The sequence below is a fragment of the Lygodium microphyllum genome, chromosome 2 (genome assembly GCF_053477565.2).
Source record: "Lygodium microphyllum isolate KBCC chromosome 2, Lygodium_microphyllum_v1.1.10, whole genome shotgun sequence".
Lineage (NCBI taxonomy): Eukaryota > Viridiplantae > Streptophyta > Polypodiopsida > Schizaeales > Lygodiaceae > Lygodium > Lygodium microphyllum.
In genome coordinates, this window is record NC_141136.1 from 124,646,657 (window position 1) to 124,666,049 (window position 19,393).

Genomic DNA, 19,393 nt, shown 5'->3' on the forward strand with positions numbered 1-19,393 from the left:
CTTGGAAACTATCTGATTGGAATGGCTGGTTAGGAAACTGCAGAGCGCATAAGAAACTATTCTATTTCATAGCACTCAAAAAAAGTAAGTAACGAGTTCTTTTAGTTTATTTTGAGACTGTGAAAAACTGACATTTTCTCTTCACCCTTTGTTTATGTTTGTTTTTTGTCAAAGTTATATTGAAATAACGAAGCTACCTTATTACAAGTAATGCCGTCATATGTCAGTAGACTTGTTTTTTTAGTTTTGCTTCGCCGTCGTTTGGCTTTTTTTTTGGGTGATTAGATATGGGAAGCTTCCTTTAGACAAAAAGGCCCAAAAGAATCGTAAGGGAAGCGTCACTTTAGCTAAATTGATTCTTTTTTTCGAAATGCTTTGGATGACAACAAAAAAAATTAGACTCTTTTTCCTGATTGCCTATTTCTTAATTTTGAAAAGTGGTGTAAGGGTTTGAAAAATAAAATATTTTTACTATTGTTGATAACTCTAAATATTCCTGTAAAACAATTCCTTTGCGGTTTACCGAGACCAAATAATTACCTATTCATAGGATACCTTATCTATTTATTTAACATCATATCAATTTCAAACACTTAGTAGGTGCTGGCAAGGCACCTAGGATAAATCTTTCCGAAGGCTAGAAAGCATAAAAAAGCTTCTGTAACACTCTCCCATGAGTTGAAGGCTCTGAACTGAACAGAGGCTCTAGCCCTAGCCCAGTTCATTGACTGGTTGGGAAGCAATGTTTTTTTAAGGAAACCAATGATACATTATCGTCATTGGTACATTTGTGATCTATAAACCAGGTTTCATTTTGGACCTAGAGAAACACTAGAGATAATGGAAGGGAAGATGGTTTGCACCTACAGCAACGTTGCCAGCATGTATGAAATACATGGAATGTACATTTTGATGTGATGTACATTTGCAAGTTATGTATGGATACATGGATGGTATGCAGTGTACATTTGCAAGTGACGCAAGAGAAATACAATTGCATAAGTTACATGCAGTTTGTAGCTGATGTATACTTTACATGAGTATCATGTAGTACATCATTGCTATGAGCTGTTGTTTATGCTTAGTTTATGCATCACAATGCCTTAGTAGTCAAAATAGTGTTGGATTTTGACATGTGGATACATCCCTTATGGTTATGATTCATGTGTGTCAATTGTAACTAGTTTAAGTGACTAGAATTTCACTTGTAAAGGACATGAGCATGGTTAAGCAATAGGTGCACATGTTTGACTACGATGCTAGCATGTATTTCTAGTAGTGGCAATGGATACTTTGGTACATTGCAGTGCAATCAAGGACGATTGCAAGAACTTCAAGGGGGTGCCTATCACGAGGACATGATACTTTATTGCTTTGCTCGATATTTGATTAAAAGTTAAATCAAATATACTAATGTGACTTACACATGTAAGGTGCATATCAATTATCTCATAGTATGGGACCAACGACCCCAAGATATCAATTGATGCCAAAGACAAAAGTTATAATAAGTTATGTCTGACAAGTGCTAGGTAAATACCGGTGTCAGATTTTAACCAAGACCAATTTATTGGCCACGAATGTCACTCGTGTCATCGGAGACTAGGCATTAATTAATTAATTAATTAATTAATGTCAGTGTAAGAACTAATAACTGCTCAAGGATACTTGGAAGACAAATTGGCCTAGTCAATTTAATTATTACAATTGTTTTTCCAGGTACTAAATTAATTATTAAATTAATTTTCAAAATTAATATTCTAAAAATTATCTTAATAACTTGGATAATGTTGAAAAATGGAATTAGTAGGCTACCACTTGTCAAAACTTGCCCATGTAAGTAGGAAAAACATATTTGGGGACTGGTGGAAGTCTACTCCAAGCTCCAATCATATTGTAAGAGAGAAGGAGGCTATTATAAAGCAAGAAGATCTTGCTAATGTGATTTGTAGCTACCAGCAGTCAATCCTACAACAAGTGACAGCGGTTTGGAGCTCTCTAGGTGCAAGTGACAACGGCCCAAGGTCCTGGTGTAGATGATGACACACAGGAGGGAGCAACAGCCTTTTTGGTGGTGCTAAGCTATATGTAACAGTTTCCATGGCTATTTGAGAAAAGTAGCAGCAATTTTTCAGCCTTTCTTATGATGGTGAAACTTTGAAATTTCTCTCTCTACAACATTATCTCTCATTCTACAACCATCTCTTAATTATCTCAATAAAATTCAACCCCTTGAGTCATCAAAAATGGAGATCTTGGAAAATCTTTGCTTTAAATCCTAATTTACAACAAACATTAGGATTTGACAATCACCTCAAGATAGTGCTTAAAATTGAGGACCTAAGACGTGAATTTTAGCATAACAATTTTCATGGCTATTTGAGGAAAGTAGCAACAATTTCTTAGCCTTTCTTATGATGGTGAAACTTTGAAATTTCTCTCTGCAACATTCTCTCTCATTCTACAACCATCTCTCAATTATCTCAACAAAATCCAACCACTTGAGTCATCAAAAATGGAGATCTTGGAAAATCTTTGCTTTAAATCCTAATTTACAACAAACATTAGGATTTGACAATCACCTCAAGATAGTACTTAAAATTGAGGGCCTGAGACTTGAATTTTAGCTACTAAGAATTTCGGGGAGGTTTAAGAGACCAAAAAGCCTGTATTAGATTTGGTGTCGGAAATAAAGGATCACCAAGCCTTTTACAGTGTTCAGATGTACCTTACACATGTACTTTATATATATTATCAAAAACCTAAAGTGGTACACTTCGTCATTGTATCCACATGGAGTGTCGAGCTCTCACTCTCTACTCTGTACTCACTCCCTCTCTCACTGCTTTAAATCCTAATTTACAACAAACATTAGGATTTGACAACCACGTCAAGATACATGCTTAAAATTGAGAGCCTAAGACTTAAATTTTAGCAACTAAAATTAAAGAATTTCGGGGAGGTTCAAGAGACTAATTAACCCATATCAAATTTGGTGTTGGGAATAAAGGGTCACCGTGCCTTTTACGGTGTTCAGATGTGCATGCACCCTTACACATGTACTTTATATATAGTATCCAAAACCTAAAGTGATACACTTCGTCATTGTACCCACATCGAGTGTCAAGCTCTCACACTTCCTCACTCTCTACTCTGCGCTCACTCCCTCTCTCACTATGCATACCTCAACCGCGAGCACTCTGTCTCAATCCTCGCACACTCGCCAACAAACTGGTATTAGAGCAGGCAAGGAGTGCACACTTCTCAAGATAGCTCAGTAGAGCACGCTTCTCAAGGCAACTGTCAAATGGACAGTTGGCAAAGTAGACTACTAACAAGTGGGCAAGCCTGGGAAGCAAGTGGCGGACTGCACGATCAGGCAGCACGTCAAACAAACTAGGCAACGGACTGGGAGCAGTCAACGAGGGCGCAGTCCAAAGGTGATAAGATAGGTTAACACCGTCAATAGTCATGCAAGTTCAGGCCAACACAAGTGATAGCTGACGAGCGGGCGATAAGCACAACACCAAAACTATCTAGGGCGCCTCAGATTCTATAGATATTTTGTCATTTTTTTAATTATTTTATGTAATTTGTTCCGTTTCATTGACCGGCGTTTGCATGCCCCCACACAGTGTGCAATTTTGACCGGAAAAATTGGGGCTTTTCTTGGATTTAAGGATTTTGATACAGAACAAGACAATCCAACTCAAACATTGCAAATTTGGTGCACATTTTCCTTGGAAAATTTAGGGCTTTTCAAATTTTAGTGAAATTTTGTCAATTTCACTGCAATTTGTGCACATTGAAACCAAGAAAATTGGGGCATCAATTTAAGCGAGAATTGCCTGGTATATGCACTTGGGTACATGTATGATGCAATTTGGGCGGATTTTCCTTTGAAAATTTGGGGCTTTTGACCACAATCATCAAATTTGTGTCCGAGAATACATTTGGAGCAGAAATTGCATCAGAATTTTAGGGATTTCACATCTAGAAATCAATTTACAGATCTAAAATTTCTGCAATTTCTTGATTTTCATTGTTGGTTGATACTTGCAGCATACCTGGTCATTTGTGTAACATTTGGGCTTGTATTTACTAACATTTGAGTCAATTTAGTGCTGCAAATCATGGCTGGAAACAGTGACAACAGCAACCTTTTGCACATCAAGAAGCTTGAGGGTGCACATAATTTTGCAATATGGCAAAGACAATGCTACAATGTCTTGGTGTAGAAGAAACAGGTAAAGCCCATCAAAGTGAAGGGAATAAGACCAGCAAGTATGGAACAAGAAGAATGGGATGATTTGGATGAGCTTGCATGCTCTACCATGGAGCTCTTAGTGTCAGACAACTTGCTCTTTAACATTGAGAAGCTCAATTCTGCATATGAAATATGGCAAAGACTTGAGGAAGTGTATGCTTAGAAAAGTGCAGCTGGTAAGGTTTATTGGCTGAAAAAGTTGATGGACCTTCGCATGAAGGAAGATACAACCATGTTTGCACATTTAAACGAGTTCAACTCAATTTTCAGTCAGCTGATTGCTTTAGATTTTCACATTGATGATGAGTTCAAGGCTACTTTCTTGCCATGCACTTTGCCTAAAGGTTGGGATACACTTTGCCTAAAGGTTGGGATACTTTCAGGACAGCTTTGAGTAACTCAAATGCTCAGCTGTTATATTCTTATGTGGAGAGTTCTTTGCTAATAGAAGAACTCAATAGGCAAAATAATTCAACAAATAAGTCTTCTAATGCATTGCACACTAGGGGAAGATTTCAGCAAAATGGCAGTTCTAAAAATAGAGCACGGAACAAGTCTCGTGGCAAAAATGTGAAGTGTCATCATTGTGGCAAGAAAGGGCACTACAAAAGGGAAGTTCTGAAAATAGAGCTCGCAGCAAGTCTTGTGGCAAAAATGTGGAGTGTCACCATTGTGGCAAGAAAGGGCACTACAAGTAGGAGAATCCGTGGCTTGTTGTGGCTATTTGAGCATTGATTGTGATTGATCATGGGACAGTCTGAAATTGGACAGGGGTGTGCTATACGAATACAAAGTGCAGGAGGCTGCTGGATAGCACAAGGGGCTGACATACAATGCAGGTACATTGTCGCCAGTCATACTTCATACTTTTACTATGATATAAGATTTGAGAATAGTTTCTGGATTTAGATTCTCTTATTTATTCTTCAATAGTGCATTTAGGACCTAATGTTCTTACAAAGAGGCCAATTACATGGGCTAACTGCATATACAAGTTAAATTTTAAGATTGAATCCTCTTTAGGCAAAAAAGATTGTGCCTACTAATGCTTGAACTCATGGACACAAAGTGAATGCTCTCCATATCAAATATCCTCTTGATCTTATTGTAACGAAGCATATCATCTTACCAAAAGTTCATCGTTTGCTCTTTTCATGGTTTAGTAAGAGTTTCTACTTCTAGATTTGAGTGTTTTCATTAATTTCTACATTTTCTGAAATAATCCATTTAAAATGTTGTTCCACTCGTATTTCACAAAATTTGACCTACATGACTTAAATATTCCTAATTGTTGGGATCTTTGACCTCTTTGACCTCTATCTATAATATGCAAAATTTCTAAGTAGGGGCACCTTTATAAAAGGCCATGAACAACCAAAGTAGATTCAATTTGTCTTTGTATTAGTTCTCTCTTGATTTTTAGCTGCATTTTTTAACAATGCATCAAGGATAGATCTTTTTTTAACAGCATCATAAACTAAGCCACCTCTTCATTGACATACCTGAGCTTCCACTTTAGTGACCAACTTTGGAAAAGACTTGTTTCTTCCGAACTTCTCAGCACTATCATGTTTCTCCATGTTACGTCTCAGTGAGGCTCTAACAAGTGTCTTGCCATCATTGAGTGTAGCATTTATTTGGTTGTTCCCAAGAGAGCTGCCTGCAAAATGCAATCGACCAAAAGTATCACCCTTATGATACATACTGAAATAACAAAGCATAGAAAAGATTAACCTTAGACAGTACTAAAAAGACACCAGCCCATACAAAACACAACAATATCAAGCTTATTACAAGCCAAGGGATCAAAGGAAGCATTCAATCATGCCAAGAGCACCCCATATAGAACACAAAAAGAGAAAAGGATGTCCTCAAGATAAGGGAATAAAAACTAGCATTTACAATGTTATAAACACTAAGAAGACAGGCTCAAGCTGATTGAACATAAAGGAAGATGAGTGAAACAAGATCCATTCTGACAGCAAAATGAAAAGCATCCTTTGTGTTACACCATTATGTATAGCTACAAACAAATGAGGCTCTAGTGATATGCATGACTATCACTCTTACTAACAATTCTAATTCTTTTCCATTTGAGCATATTGAACAGAACTTTGCTGGTGTAAGTTTTCGTTAAGTTCAGATTTATCTTCTTAAAAAACTTTTACTCCGATCATAATGAGGGTCACAAAAAAGTGCTTGTAGCCTAGAGTGGCACAATGACTTAGTAAAGTGCAAATGCAACCGCATAATCTTCCTGGCACACAGATACTTAGTGCACGAAAAGGGCCTCTACCACCAAGTATCACCAAGAGTTGCAAACCGGCAGTCTATGAACATTGCTGCCCATTTCCTTCCCTGTTGAATGCCCCCTCTACCTTCTCAACATCGTCTCCCCTTGCATCACCCTCCTCTTTGCAGCCACCTTCTCACTTGCACTCTCCATGCACATCCACCACCATCCTTCCTCACCTTGGCATTCCCTATCACACAGCCAATCTTCTCCATGCTCCGCTATACAACCCCCTCCCCGTTTGGAGGGCTCCTTTCATCATACACAAAAAGGATGCCCTTAGGGTCCGCAATCATATTTATGCTTTTTGTGGATCCCCTAAAGCATGTTCACATGTAGAAGATACTCATGCACTTATACTTGTTGTGGACCTACTGCCTCAAAAGGTGAAATGGAGACAGTCCAACCTGAATAAAGTAATGCTGAAATAGTGGCTGGCTGACTGCCATGTGGCAGGAACCTCACACTTCCTTCTTGGTCTTTACTTCTTCTTAGATGTGCTGGCTTCAGCATCTGCAATTGCCTATCTTTTCTAGTGACCATGAACTGATGGGCAGGACCAATGCAACAAAATGTACACATAAACAGAGTCCCAACACTGCACCATCTCTGTCAAACTCCAACAAAGCTCACAACTGTCAAGAAATGGTAGGTTTTGCAAGGAGTAATGCAATGTATGGCAAACACTAAGACAAAGGAACTCCAAAACATTGAAGAAGAAGATGAATAATGAACAATCAACACTAAATCATGCTAATACAATGGAGTGGAGCGTGGAGATAACTGCACGGTCTTAGTTGATTAAGCAGTAGCATCTAGAAGAATCTGCACTATAGAGCAAAACACAATCCTTCAGGCAGAGGTGTTGATGATGAGGAAAGGAGCTGCTCAATGGAGGGAGCAAAACGCAGTCCTGCAGTCAGTGAACAAAGTATGCACTAAGATATAAAGGACAGGAATGAAGGGAGTGAAACACAATCTTCGGAGCTGTCAAAGTGGATGGAAATGATAACCAACAATCCCCCAATCCTTTGGATGACCTCAACTGCTGTAAACACAGATCAGATAGGTAAATCTATCTGGAACATGCTGAAGGGAAGAGAGGGCAGCAGAGTGGCCTTAATGCTGAGTAAAATACTGGGCAGCTCCACCAAAGCGCAAATCAGGGCTGACGAGCAGTTGCTCCAAGATGGCCATTGCATGTTGGGTGGCAGTTTTTGAGAGGAAACGCAACTCAAGCTGGCCATATCACAAGGCAACAAACCCAAGAAAAGCAATGTCACAGGGATATGAAATTTTGAGATGCTCTAATCTTGCTAATAACATTTGATTAAGATATTAATCAAATTTCCAAGGTTGTTTAGCACGTAATGCACATGGCAATTATTTCATGGTCATATGCCAAGGACCCCAAGGATGTGATGGGTGTCAAAGGCGAAAGTTGTGTTAAGTTATGCCAATTGGGTTTTGGTGGTTAGTTGGTGTCAATTTTGACCCTACGACAATTGTTTGGCCAATAAGTCTCAGTGGTGACACTAGGACTAGCATTAATTAATGAACTAATGCCAATCTAAGGGTCAACAAAGGTTAGAAACTACTCCAAGTTGCAAATGGCCTAGCCAATTTATTTATGGATGGGCACATTTAATTTTGGGCAAGGTTAAAAGAACTGAAATTAATTTTCAAGATTATTTGATTTTGAAAATTAATTAAATTATTGGATAATGCTGAAAAAAGAATTTAGGAGGCTACCACTTGGCCAAAATGCCCATGCAAACTGGGGAAACGTTTTTGGGGGCTGGGTCTCTACCATTCAATCAATTTACAGCCTAGAAGAGAGAGAGGGAGCTTTTGGTCCATTTTCTAATGAGAGAACAGCAATTTGCTGAACAAGACAGCCATCTAGGGACCTCAACAAGCAAGCGACAACAGGGAGACACCTTCCAAACAAAATTTTGAAGGTGCCTGGCAATAGGTAACTCCATTAAATGCAGGGTGGAGCAAACAGCATGCAGATTTTAGGGTTTTCTTGCGAGACAAATCAGATTTCTCTCTCATCTTGGCTTTCTCTCACCTTTTCAAACCCATTCTCGGGTGATCTCAACATTTCTCAACCATTTTGAGCAAATCTCAATCAAATTCAGTGGACAACAAAGGGATCTTTGTTGTAAACCCTAAAATTCTGCACAAATTAGGGTTTGGCAGCCACCTTGGGACCCGTGCCGATAGGATAAGGCATCCTACGCTGAAATCAGCACCTACAATTTGTTGTATTGTCAAGGATTTCACATGTCCAACCATCCATTGTAGATTTGGGACAGCATTTGGCCAGTTGGCATCCAATTAGAGCAAGTCCTAGGTGAAAATCAAGGGGCAACTTGCCCAATTTATTTGCTGATTATTGGATCAGCCAAGGAGATCGTGAAATCTTGGCTTGTAATACATCCATTGGTAATTGAAGTTAAAGAAATACCAAAAGGCGCACCAACTTTGGGACCAACAGGATATCTACTATCTGATATTATTAAGGTAAATTATGCATTTCAATTTATGTTTATTTGTTGATTGTTGTAATTAAGTTCTTAATCAAGGAATTATCACTCTTTCCAAGGAAGGCTAGTTTCATGGTTCCATTGCTGGAATACCACTCAATCCCTTGATTTGGTGGACCCAAGGTAGCTGGTTGCAAGCCAAAGATTTGTGCTAGAGCTGAGTTTTGGTCTCAGCTCAGACATTACAACAATAGGTTTTTATATAGTGAGATAGAATCAAGCAATGATAATGCCTCTCAGCATGGATACTCACATGGGGAAGAAGAAATGCAATGCCTAATCTTGGACAAGACTTAAACCATGAAAATCAAGCTCAAAATGTTGCTGTTGGGCAAGATGCATGGCCTTCAAGGCATAATGAGACTGATGACCAGCAAAGTGAAGAGGAATTTAATGACCAATTCAAGAATCAAATGAGGATAGCAACAAATCTCTTTGTTGAATTGGAAAAGGATCCTTAATTCACCCAATTTTTGAATGATGTGAAGAAGAATAACAATGGCAAGAAGAATAAGTCATCTTCTACACCATCGGGACAGCAAAGTGCATCGAAGGTAATGCCAAAGCCTTCAATTAAAGCATCCAAAGAGGCAATGAAGTAAAACAATTGGTACCACCAGGGCAAGGCCATCATGGAAGTGCCAAGCCAAGATACTTTGGTGGTAGCACAATTTTTTATGCTATGGTTGAAAATGGGACTGCATACAAGAATGTATGGCACAAATCCCTATGATATGCAACAACCAATGCATGGTGTGTGCAACGCCCAATGTATTCAAGTATGGTTGGAAATGTGCAAAACCTATGTATTGTTGGGTGTAAAGGCTCCTCTCTCCCATGTGTATATTACTTTACACATATGAACTCACCCTTGTGAGTGTAAGTGTATCGTGCCCTAAGTATAAATACATTCCTTTTTTCTTTGTGTTCCACACTAGTACACACCTATCTGTCAACTCTCACTCACTCACTCGCAATTCACCAAATTCCTGCTGCACCTCGATTGACGTGCATAATCTCTTTGCTTCTGCTCAACTCATCAAACTAGTATCAGAGCACGATGGTCCAAGCAAGCGGCAACTGCAACGTCGTCTGCTACAGGCAACAGTCGCAAGCGACAAGTACAGGCAGCAGTTGCAAACTGTAGGCAACAGCCACAGATTCCAGGTCATCACGAAAGGAGTTGGCTCATCTCGACAAGGCTGACCAGCACGCAACCAAGTTCTGTTGGGCACGGGGCTGACCAGCACACAACCAGCAGACAAGCAACGTGTGAGAGGTCGACAGGGCCAAGGCCAGGCGGGCAGCATGTGACGCGCATGACAAGTCAACAGGGTCAAGCAGGAGACAGGCAGGTCAACGACTTTTTTTTTTCGATCAGCAATTTGTTTCTCTCCCTTCTCTACCAGGGCATTCGCATGCCCAAGCACAAAACACAAGTTTGTTGCATCAAGAAGAGCTTGCTTTCAATTGGACAGCTAGACAGCAAAGGTTACTTCACCACTTTTGGTGGTGGAATGTGGAAGATACAGAAAGGGTCTATGCTAGTCACTAGAGGTGGTAAAAAGGGGACTCTATATTATCTCTATTACAAGGCACTTACTGGAAATTTTGTTGCAATTGCTAAAGTGCAGTCACACATGGAATTATGGCGTAAGTGTCTTGGACACATGAGCCAAAAGGGTTTACAGGCACTTTCTTGACTAGGAAAAGTTAATGTGAAAACTCAAAGCTTGACTTTTGTGATGACTGTGTTCTGGGTAAACATGTAAAGAGTCTATACTCTCATGAAGCCTCTAGGAAGGCATGTATCTTGGACTCAATCCATTCTGATGTATGCACCATGCCAATAAAAACTCAAAGTGGTTTTCGTTATTTTGTGTCTTTTATTGATGACCATTCTAGAAAGCTATGGGTTTACTTGCTTAAGTAGAAAAGTGAGGCATTGGATGCTTTTAAAAGGTTTTATGCATTTGTTAGTACTCAAAAGGATTTAAAATTAAAATGCATAGAACAGATAACAAGGGAGAGTATGTATTTAAATAATTCAATAAATTTTGTAATGCCAATGGGATTAAAAGGGAGCTTATAGCTCCTTATAATCCGTCATCTTATGGTGTGGCTGAGCGATTGAATCGCACGTTATGTGAGAAGATATGGTGCATGCTGTCCATAGCTAATCTCCCGCAATTGTTTTGGGGAGAGGCACTTAAAAACCGCAGTGCATATCTGCAACCGATCTCCACATCGTGCACTTGAAAGTGGCATTCTTGAAAAGGTTTGGTCTGGCAAACCTGCTTCACATGACCACTTAAGAGTTTTTGGCTGCGGATGCTATATACATGTACATGTTGATAGCAAGACCAAACTTGACATGAAATCTCATTGAGTCATCTTCATGGGTTATGGAGATGAAGGTTAAATGGGCTATAGAGTTTGGGTTCCAAACATAAAAAAAGTGCTACGCAGCTGGAATGTGGTATTTAATGAGTCAAAGCTGCTGGAAAATATCACATCTAATGACTCAAACAAAAAAAAAGTGAAGTTTCAACATGATCAGCCTCTTGAACAGCCATCAGCCCCATTGAAAATTCAGCTCCGTTTGATGTTGATTATGATAATCAGCGTATCATCATTGAGCCGCCAGATGAAAATGGGCAGCAAGGAGATGCTGAAAATCAGCTAGGGCAACAAAATCAGCATGCTGAAAATGAATTACAGCAACATGAAATTATATTACAGCAACCTAAACATGCAATTAAGCAGTCAAATAATGAGGTCATTGACATTCCTTTGGATGTGGATCCATTACCCAATAACACAAATCATTGGGTAAGAAGGTCTACATGTGTCAGAAGACCTATACAAAGGTTTGATCCCTCTTTGGACAGGTGAGCCTCTTAGGTATAAAGGGGCTTTATCATGTGAATTAAAGAAAAAGTAGGAGCTAGCTATGCAAGAAGAAATGAAGTCATTGTATCAGAATGATACTTGGGATTTGGTTTCATTACCCAAGGATAGAAAAGCCATTCCTAACAAATGGGTCTATAAAATCAAATGTATGGATGGCAAACCCAAATACAAAGCCAGACTTGTGGCTAAGGGCTGTATACAAAAAGAAGGCATTGATTTTCAAGAAGTCTTTTCTCCTGTCATCAAAATGACCAATCTTCAGGTATTATTTGCCATTGCAGCATCTATGGATCTTGAACTTGATCAGATGGATGTTAGAACTACATTGTTGCATGGTGATATGGAAGAAGAGTTCTACATGAAACAACTCGAAGGTTTTGTTATACAAGGAGCATTTGGTATGTAAGCTTAAGAGAAGCTTGTATGGTTTGAAACAGACCCCTAGACGATGGTATAAAAAGTTTGATGCCTTCATGCTCTCACATGGATTTCACAAAAGCAAAGCAGGTCACTGCTTATATATTAAGAAGGTTGATAATGGAAGCCTTATTATACTTATGCTTTATGTGAATGATATGCTTATTGTTGGTAAACATAAAAGCTAGATTAGATCATTGAAAAAACAACTAAGCTTAGCTTTTTCCATGAGGAACTTAGGTGCATCTAAACACATTTTGGGCATGCGTGTGACAAGAGATAGAGAGTAGCAACTGTCATGAGGACATGTATTTTTCAAACCTCACTTAACATGTGGATTAATTTTTAATCACATGGTTAAGTAAACGTTGCAGACATGAGGTGTAACTGGGATTAGAGTAAATTTACAAGCTCGAGACTCCAAGAAATCACGGGATGTCAAAGACAAAAGTTACAGTAAGTTATGCCGCACAGGTACTTGGTAGTATCTAGTGTCAGTTGTTGGCCTAGGTCATCCATTTGGCAATAAGTGTCAATTGGTGGCACTAGAGAAGTGGCATTTAATGGTACCTAACACCAATCAGATGGTTAAAGATAACGCAAAGACACTCGGGAATGGAAGTTGCCTAGCAAATTTAATTATTGGCCAGTCAAATTATTTTTCAGGGCACCGAAATAATTATTAGATTAATTTTCAGTATTTTAAGGCTGAAAATTAATATTTAATTATGGAAAATGCTGAAAAAACCATTTTGGAAGGCTGCCACTTGTGAAAAATGCCCATGCAAGACTGAAAAACGTCTTTAGAGGCTGGAAAGAGGCATTTCTATAAATTCAGCCTGCAAGAGAGAGGGAGGGGAGGCTATTGGTCTGATTTGCAGCCATTGGAGGACCTTCTGAGGCAGCCAGGGACAAAAGAAGACCAATCAACAAGAAGAGACAGCATCTACAGGATGTTGACGCAGGGCAGCAACAGTAAATGACTGCTTTTCTTTAGTTCTTTGCATCTACATGCTATTGTGGCAGGGCAGCAACTGCATTTGACTGATTTTCAGTCATTCTTCGCAACAAAACTCTAAATTTTCTCTCTCTACGGCTTTCCCTCTCATCTCCCAACCATTTCACAACCTTGCTCCGAAGATCTCAGCATTTGGACCCTTGGAATAAAGCTAAAGAAATACCGAAAGGGACTGGGAGAATCCTATTGTAAGTCAACTTTTTCTTCAATAAAGCTAAAGAAATACCGAAAGGGGATCCAATTTTGAGGCCAATCGGGTGTGCATTGTCCAAGATCACTAGGTAAATTTGTATTTTCAGATTTGCATTTATTGTTTGCTGCTGTAATTAAGTTGTAATCAAGGATTTACCACCCTATCCGAGGAGGAAGGCTGGTTTCAGCAACTCTTATTTCTCTCACAAGAAAAGTACATCAACAAAGTACTTTATCATTTTTCTATGGCAAAGGCTAAGCCCCTTGGTGTTCCTTTACCACCATATCTTAAGCTTAGCAAAGCAGATTGCCCAAAAGATGATAAGGCAGCCACCTCTATGAAGGGTGTTCCTTATGCTTCAGCTTGTGGCTCACTTATGTATGTTATGGTTGTCACTAGACCTGACATTGCTCGTGCAATGGGAGTAGTGAGAAGCTTTATGTCAAATCCTGGCAAAACACATTGGGAAGTAGTGAAATGCATCTTACGGTACCTTAAGGACACAAAAAAAAATGTATTTGCTATGAAAAGGGTACATTAGCTCTACAAGGGTATTGTGATGCAGACATGGTAGGTGACTTGGATACTTGCAAGTCTACTAGCGGGTACATATTTACCTTGACTAGTGGGGCAGTTTCTTGATACTCGAGATTACAAAAGATAGTAGCACTCTCTACCACTGAGGCTTAATATGTTCCAGCCACTGAAGCTTCAAAAGAAGTTGTTTGGCTTGGTCGTTTGGTAAAGGATTTTGGGCTGCCCACCAAAACACTTGTACTTAGATATGATAGCCAGAGTCATGTATGTCTGGCTAAAAATGCCATGTTTCATGCGCGTATCAAACATATTGATGTTTGGTATCATTTTATCAAAGAGGTTCTGAATGATGGTCTAGTCACACTGACGAAGATCAATTCACAGGATAACCCTGCAAATGTTCTCACTAAAAGTCTTGTAAAGGCTTCACATGAGTATTGCATTAGACTTGTGGGAGTTGGTTAAAGGTTCACTTAGGACCTTTAAGTGGAAAGTTATTGGGTATAAAGGCCCCTTATGCTCTCCCATGTGTATATTACTTTACACATGTGAACTCACCCTTGTGGGTGTAAGTGTATCGTACCCTAAGTATAAATACATTATTTTATTCTTTGTGTGTACCACATTGGTACACACCTATATATCGACTCTCACTCTCACGCTCACTGTTCACCAAACTCCTACTGCACCTTGATTGATGTGCGTACTCTCCTTGCTTCTACTCAACGCATCATGTATAGTAGCATTTGATCGATACTTGGGGCACAAAGTAGCATGCTTAGTAATTCATTTGTACCCCCAAATATCTATGGGGCTCAAGGAATGAGAGCTGGTCATCCAAATGCTCCGTTTGTTATTGGTCTTTATGTAAATTCAGCAAATGCACCCTTTTTGCAGCAACCAATGTATGATAACTTGACATCCAAAGGGGCAACAAAAGACTGAGTGTGGAAGAGTAGTGAAGTTTAAGTCCTTCAATGGTACACAAGATAGGCTGAAAGCTTTGACTTTCGTTCAACAGTTTTATGCTACCTATTCAAGGGGAAAATTCACCAAGTCCTCCAAGATTCGAAAGTCGCTTTCTTGAAGGGAAATGCATTGCAATGGTGCTCCATTCTTTTGATATAAGGTAGAGCACCGTCAACGTGGGTATGATTCAAGAAAATGTTTGCATCGAATTGGTTGACAAGTACCTTTGGGGTGGACATCATGACAACTTGGAGTAAGTTGGATGCTAAGGAATATAAGAATTTGGAGCAATATAATAAGAAGTTTTGGGATGCATTGCTACAAGTCAATTCTTATCAACCCTACCCCTTCATGAGCAAGTGAAAAATTATGTTTGTGGTTTGCCCAAAGGAATTAGGGATTTTTGCATAAGATCCACCATGTATAGCATGTCTTAGCTCATAGAGACTACTGCTATAGCAAATACTATACTGTGTGGGAAGGATTCAGGCTTCCTAGAGAGTGGGGAGAAGCCAAATAAAAAGTTATTTAAGGCTGAGAAAAAGGGCAGATTTGAAAATCAGCTTGAAAAGAGGCCAAAACAGCAAAGTAAGGGCTCAAAAACATAGGGAATTGATGGTTGCAAAAAAATGTTTCATTTGTGAACAAAAAGGTCACATTGCAAGGGACCATTCCAGTAGGCAACAAGCTGGAAAATTAGAAAACCTGGAAGATTCTAAGGCAAAGAAGCCCAAAACATCAGTGGGATTGGTGCTTAATGTTGTTAGTGATCAGCCCAACGATGATGCTACTCAGTTGTCCAAAGCATGGGGCAAAATTAGAGATTAGCATGCATTGTGCAACCAGCCTTCCTTCTTGGAAAGGGCAGTAATTCCATGACTAAGCACTTAACTACAGCAATCAATAAATAAATATAACTTGAAATGAACAAATTACCTTAACAATCTCGAACATTGGATATCCTATTGACCCCAAAACTGACGCCCCTTTTGGTAATTTTTAAACTTGATTGCTAATGAAATGAGTACAAGCTGAGACTCACAATCTCCTTTGCTGTTCCAAAAAGGCTCTTTGTTGTAGCAACAGTCAGCAAACAATTTAGGCCAATTGCCCCTTGATTTTCCACCCAGGACTTGCACAAATGGAACCACCAATTGGACAAATGCTATCCCAAATTACAATGAATGGGTTGGCATCTGAACTCCCTGACAATTACACAAATTTCAGATGTTGAATTCAATGTATGATGCCTTCACCAATTGCCACAGGTCCCAAGGTGGCTGTCAAACCTTAATTTCTGCAAAAGTTTAGGGTTTATAGCAAAGATGTCTCTGTTGTCCACCAAATTTGGCTGAGATCTGCTCAAAATGGCTGAGAAATGTTGAGATCTCCTAAGAATGGGATGGAGAAGGTGAGAGAAAGCCAAGATGAGAGAGAAATCTGATTTTTTTCACGAAAAAACCCTAAATTTTGTTTGTTCCCTGCTCCAACCTACATTTAATGCAATCACCTACTGCCAGAGGTGACGGCAATCTTGTTGCTAACCCCTGGAAGGTAACTCCCTGCTATCTCCTACCTACTTAGACCCCTAGATGCTTGTTTTCTGCAACAAATTGCTGTTTTCCGATCGGAAAATGAACCATCAACTCTCTCTCTCTCTTTTTTTTCGTAAAAGTTAATTGTATTAATTACGAAAAAAAGTACAAGTTTACTTGATTACAAGATACATTATGGCACGAAGCCATCATATGTAAAGGCTCCAGTACTAAACTACAAAAGAGTTACAAAAGTCATGGCAAAGCCGCAGAGGAAATTGCCATATGCCAGGGAAGTAAGTCCTCCCGAGGGAGTAAGCCCGAGTGCCGAATGAGATCTATCTGCCAATGCAAGAGACCTTTAAGCCTCACAATATGTGCCGGGACATTAGAGGCTGAATCAAAAATAAAGGCATTCCGAGTGGTCCAATTGTGCCAACATCCCAAGTATCTAAGAAAATGAAACAAGATCTTCATATGCGGCTGTGCCGGTGTGGGGTATTTTGGTCGTACAAAAACCCAATCCAAAGGGCTTAGCGAGAAGCCAACCACTGCGCGCCAAACCGCTGACAAGAGTGACCAGATATTCTTAGCGAGGGGGCACGAAATAAATCGATGACGGGCCGATTCCACAGTAGTGGTGTAAAAGAAACAATGGCCGTTAGAGATTCGACACTTGGAAAGGGCTGAAGCAAGTGGAAGGCCACCAATCATCACCCTCCAAAGAACGACCTTGCATTTGAAAGGTTTCTTGTTCAACCAGCCCTCCATCACAGTTGTCTTCCACCATGACTCAGATTTCCGCAATCCCCATACAATATTAGCTTTAGTAACCAGCCATTGATGATCTTTAATCAGAAGATGATACACCTGGTTAGTTGAGGCCTTTCCCAAATTCAACCGACCCGCAAGGTCCCATTCCTGCCAAGGACAATCCAAAGCAAGGGCAAGAAAGGGTTGCCTACTCTGGAGCACTGACAAAAGCTGTTCCCATAAATCACAGTATCCACGAGGGATTCTCAAAAGCCTCCTAGCTGTTCGAAAGGATATAAAGACGTTGCGACTGGCAAGGGTGGCATCTGCAACTGAAGTCAAGCCCAAACGTGCCATCCGGTTAAATTTTGGTCTGAGCTCATGTTTGCCTTCCTAAGAAAGTAGTCGCGAAACTGCCAACAATTCCAGTTGAAAAGAGTTAGCATGTAAGCGGTCCTCCAATGGATGCCAACGCGCCTTCTGGAGAACCAATTTCGAGGAGCAGACCAAATGAACAAGCTGGGATGAGGAAGGAGTAGAAAACCGCGAGTCTGCATTAAGAACATGCCACCAGGAGCTCCGAATTTGGGTATTACCATGCAGAAGCCCGTGATCCTCAAGAAAATAATGGGCTATAAGGACCCACGGGTGCTGATCCACACACATGGCACGAAAAAGAGACCAACGAAGTGCCAGCATATGAGTTTCAGCATCCAAAATAGCCCCATCACCCATGCGTTTGGGGGTACAGGTATCCGACCAAGAAATCCATGAAATGCCTGGCTACAAGGAATCCTTCTTCCATAACATGAAACGAATGTGCCGAGTGAGCGCATTCAAAGTAGTAGTAGTCCAAGGCAGCAATGGCAAGAAATATGTGAACATCGGCAACATAATGGTCTAAGCCACTTTGAGACGAACATGGAGGGGCCAAGCCTGCGACCTCCAATACAGAAACTTAGCTGCCAGTTTCTGTGAAATCCAGTCAAGAAGTTGTTTTGGCCGAACATCAACACCCAAAGGGTACCCAAGATGCCTGACAATGGAACCACAGGGAACAACCTGACCCTGCCAGCCCAACGACTGTAAATCGAACTCCGTGCAACTGAGAATGGCCGATTTGAAAGCATGGATATGAATACCAGAAGCATGACTAAAGAGAGTCCAAACATCTAATGCTTTGCGAAGATTGTCCTTGTCGGCACGTAGAATCATAAAGCTGTCATCAGCCAAAGATTGAATAATGAAGTGCTGTCCAAAAGGAAGGGACAATCCAGCCAACTGAGTAGAAGCTGCCATGGAAAATAACATGGAAAGAACCGGATGAGTCGCAAGGGCAAAGAAGAGAGGACTCAAAGGGCAACCTTGTCTCACATAGCGTGCAAGGACAAATGGCTCGGTGACACCACCATTTAGCATAACTCGCGAAAAAGCCGCAGTACTAATGGTGTAGATCAAGTGGGACATCCGAGTACCAAAACCCATAGTAGACATAAGTTGTGCAATGAAAGACCAGTCTAAATAATCAAAAGCCTTCTCCAGATCCAATTGAATCAAAACCACTTGCTGATTCGAGTGCCTTGCATGGTCGATAGCCATTTGCACATTTAAGATATTGTGCAGAATGTTTCGGCCCTTAATGAAACCATATTGAAGTAGATGCACAATGGCCGGAAGACGCTTGTGGAGCCGATTCGCCATCACTTTGGAAAAGATTTTATACATCGAACCCATCAAAGAAATTGGTCTCCAATGTTTCAACATTGACGGCGAAGGGACTTTAGGAAGCAGTGTAATAAGACCTTCTTTCCATGAGGAAGGCATGAACCCCGTTTCCCAAACCTGCTGAAACATAGCCGTCAATGGTTTCACCAGTTGGGTAGCAGAAGTCTCAAAGAATTCATTGGTGAGACCATCCCAACTGGGACTTTTATCCTTGGGCAGGT

At 40.2% G+C, this 19,393-nt stretch overlaps 1 protein-coding gene across 2 annotated transcripts in view; it reads right to left on the reverse strand.

The window, feature by feature from the left end:
* LOC148040275 (DnaJ/Hsp40 cysteine-rich domain superfamily protein) overlaps positions 1-19,393 on the reverse strand; it is an 82,041-nt gene that overhangs the window by 18,936 nt on the left and 43,712 nt on the right. For both annotated transcript variants that reach the window (XM_087698085.1, XM_087698084.1), the window contains exon 2: positions 5,770-5,927. In XM_087698085.1, the coding sequence (XP_087554211.1) occupies positions 5,770-5,927 (158 nt within the window). The remainder of the gene's footprint in view (positions 1-5,769; positions 5,928-19,393) is intronic.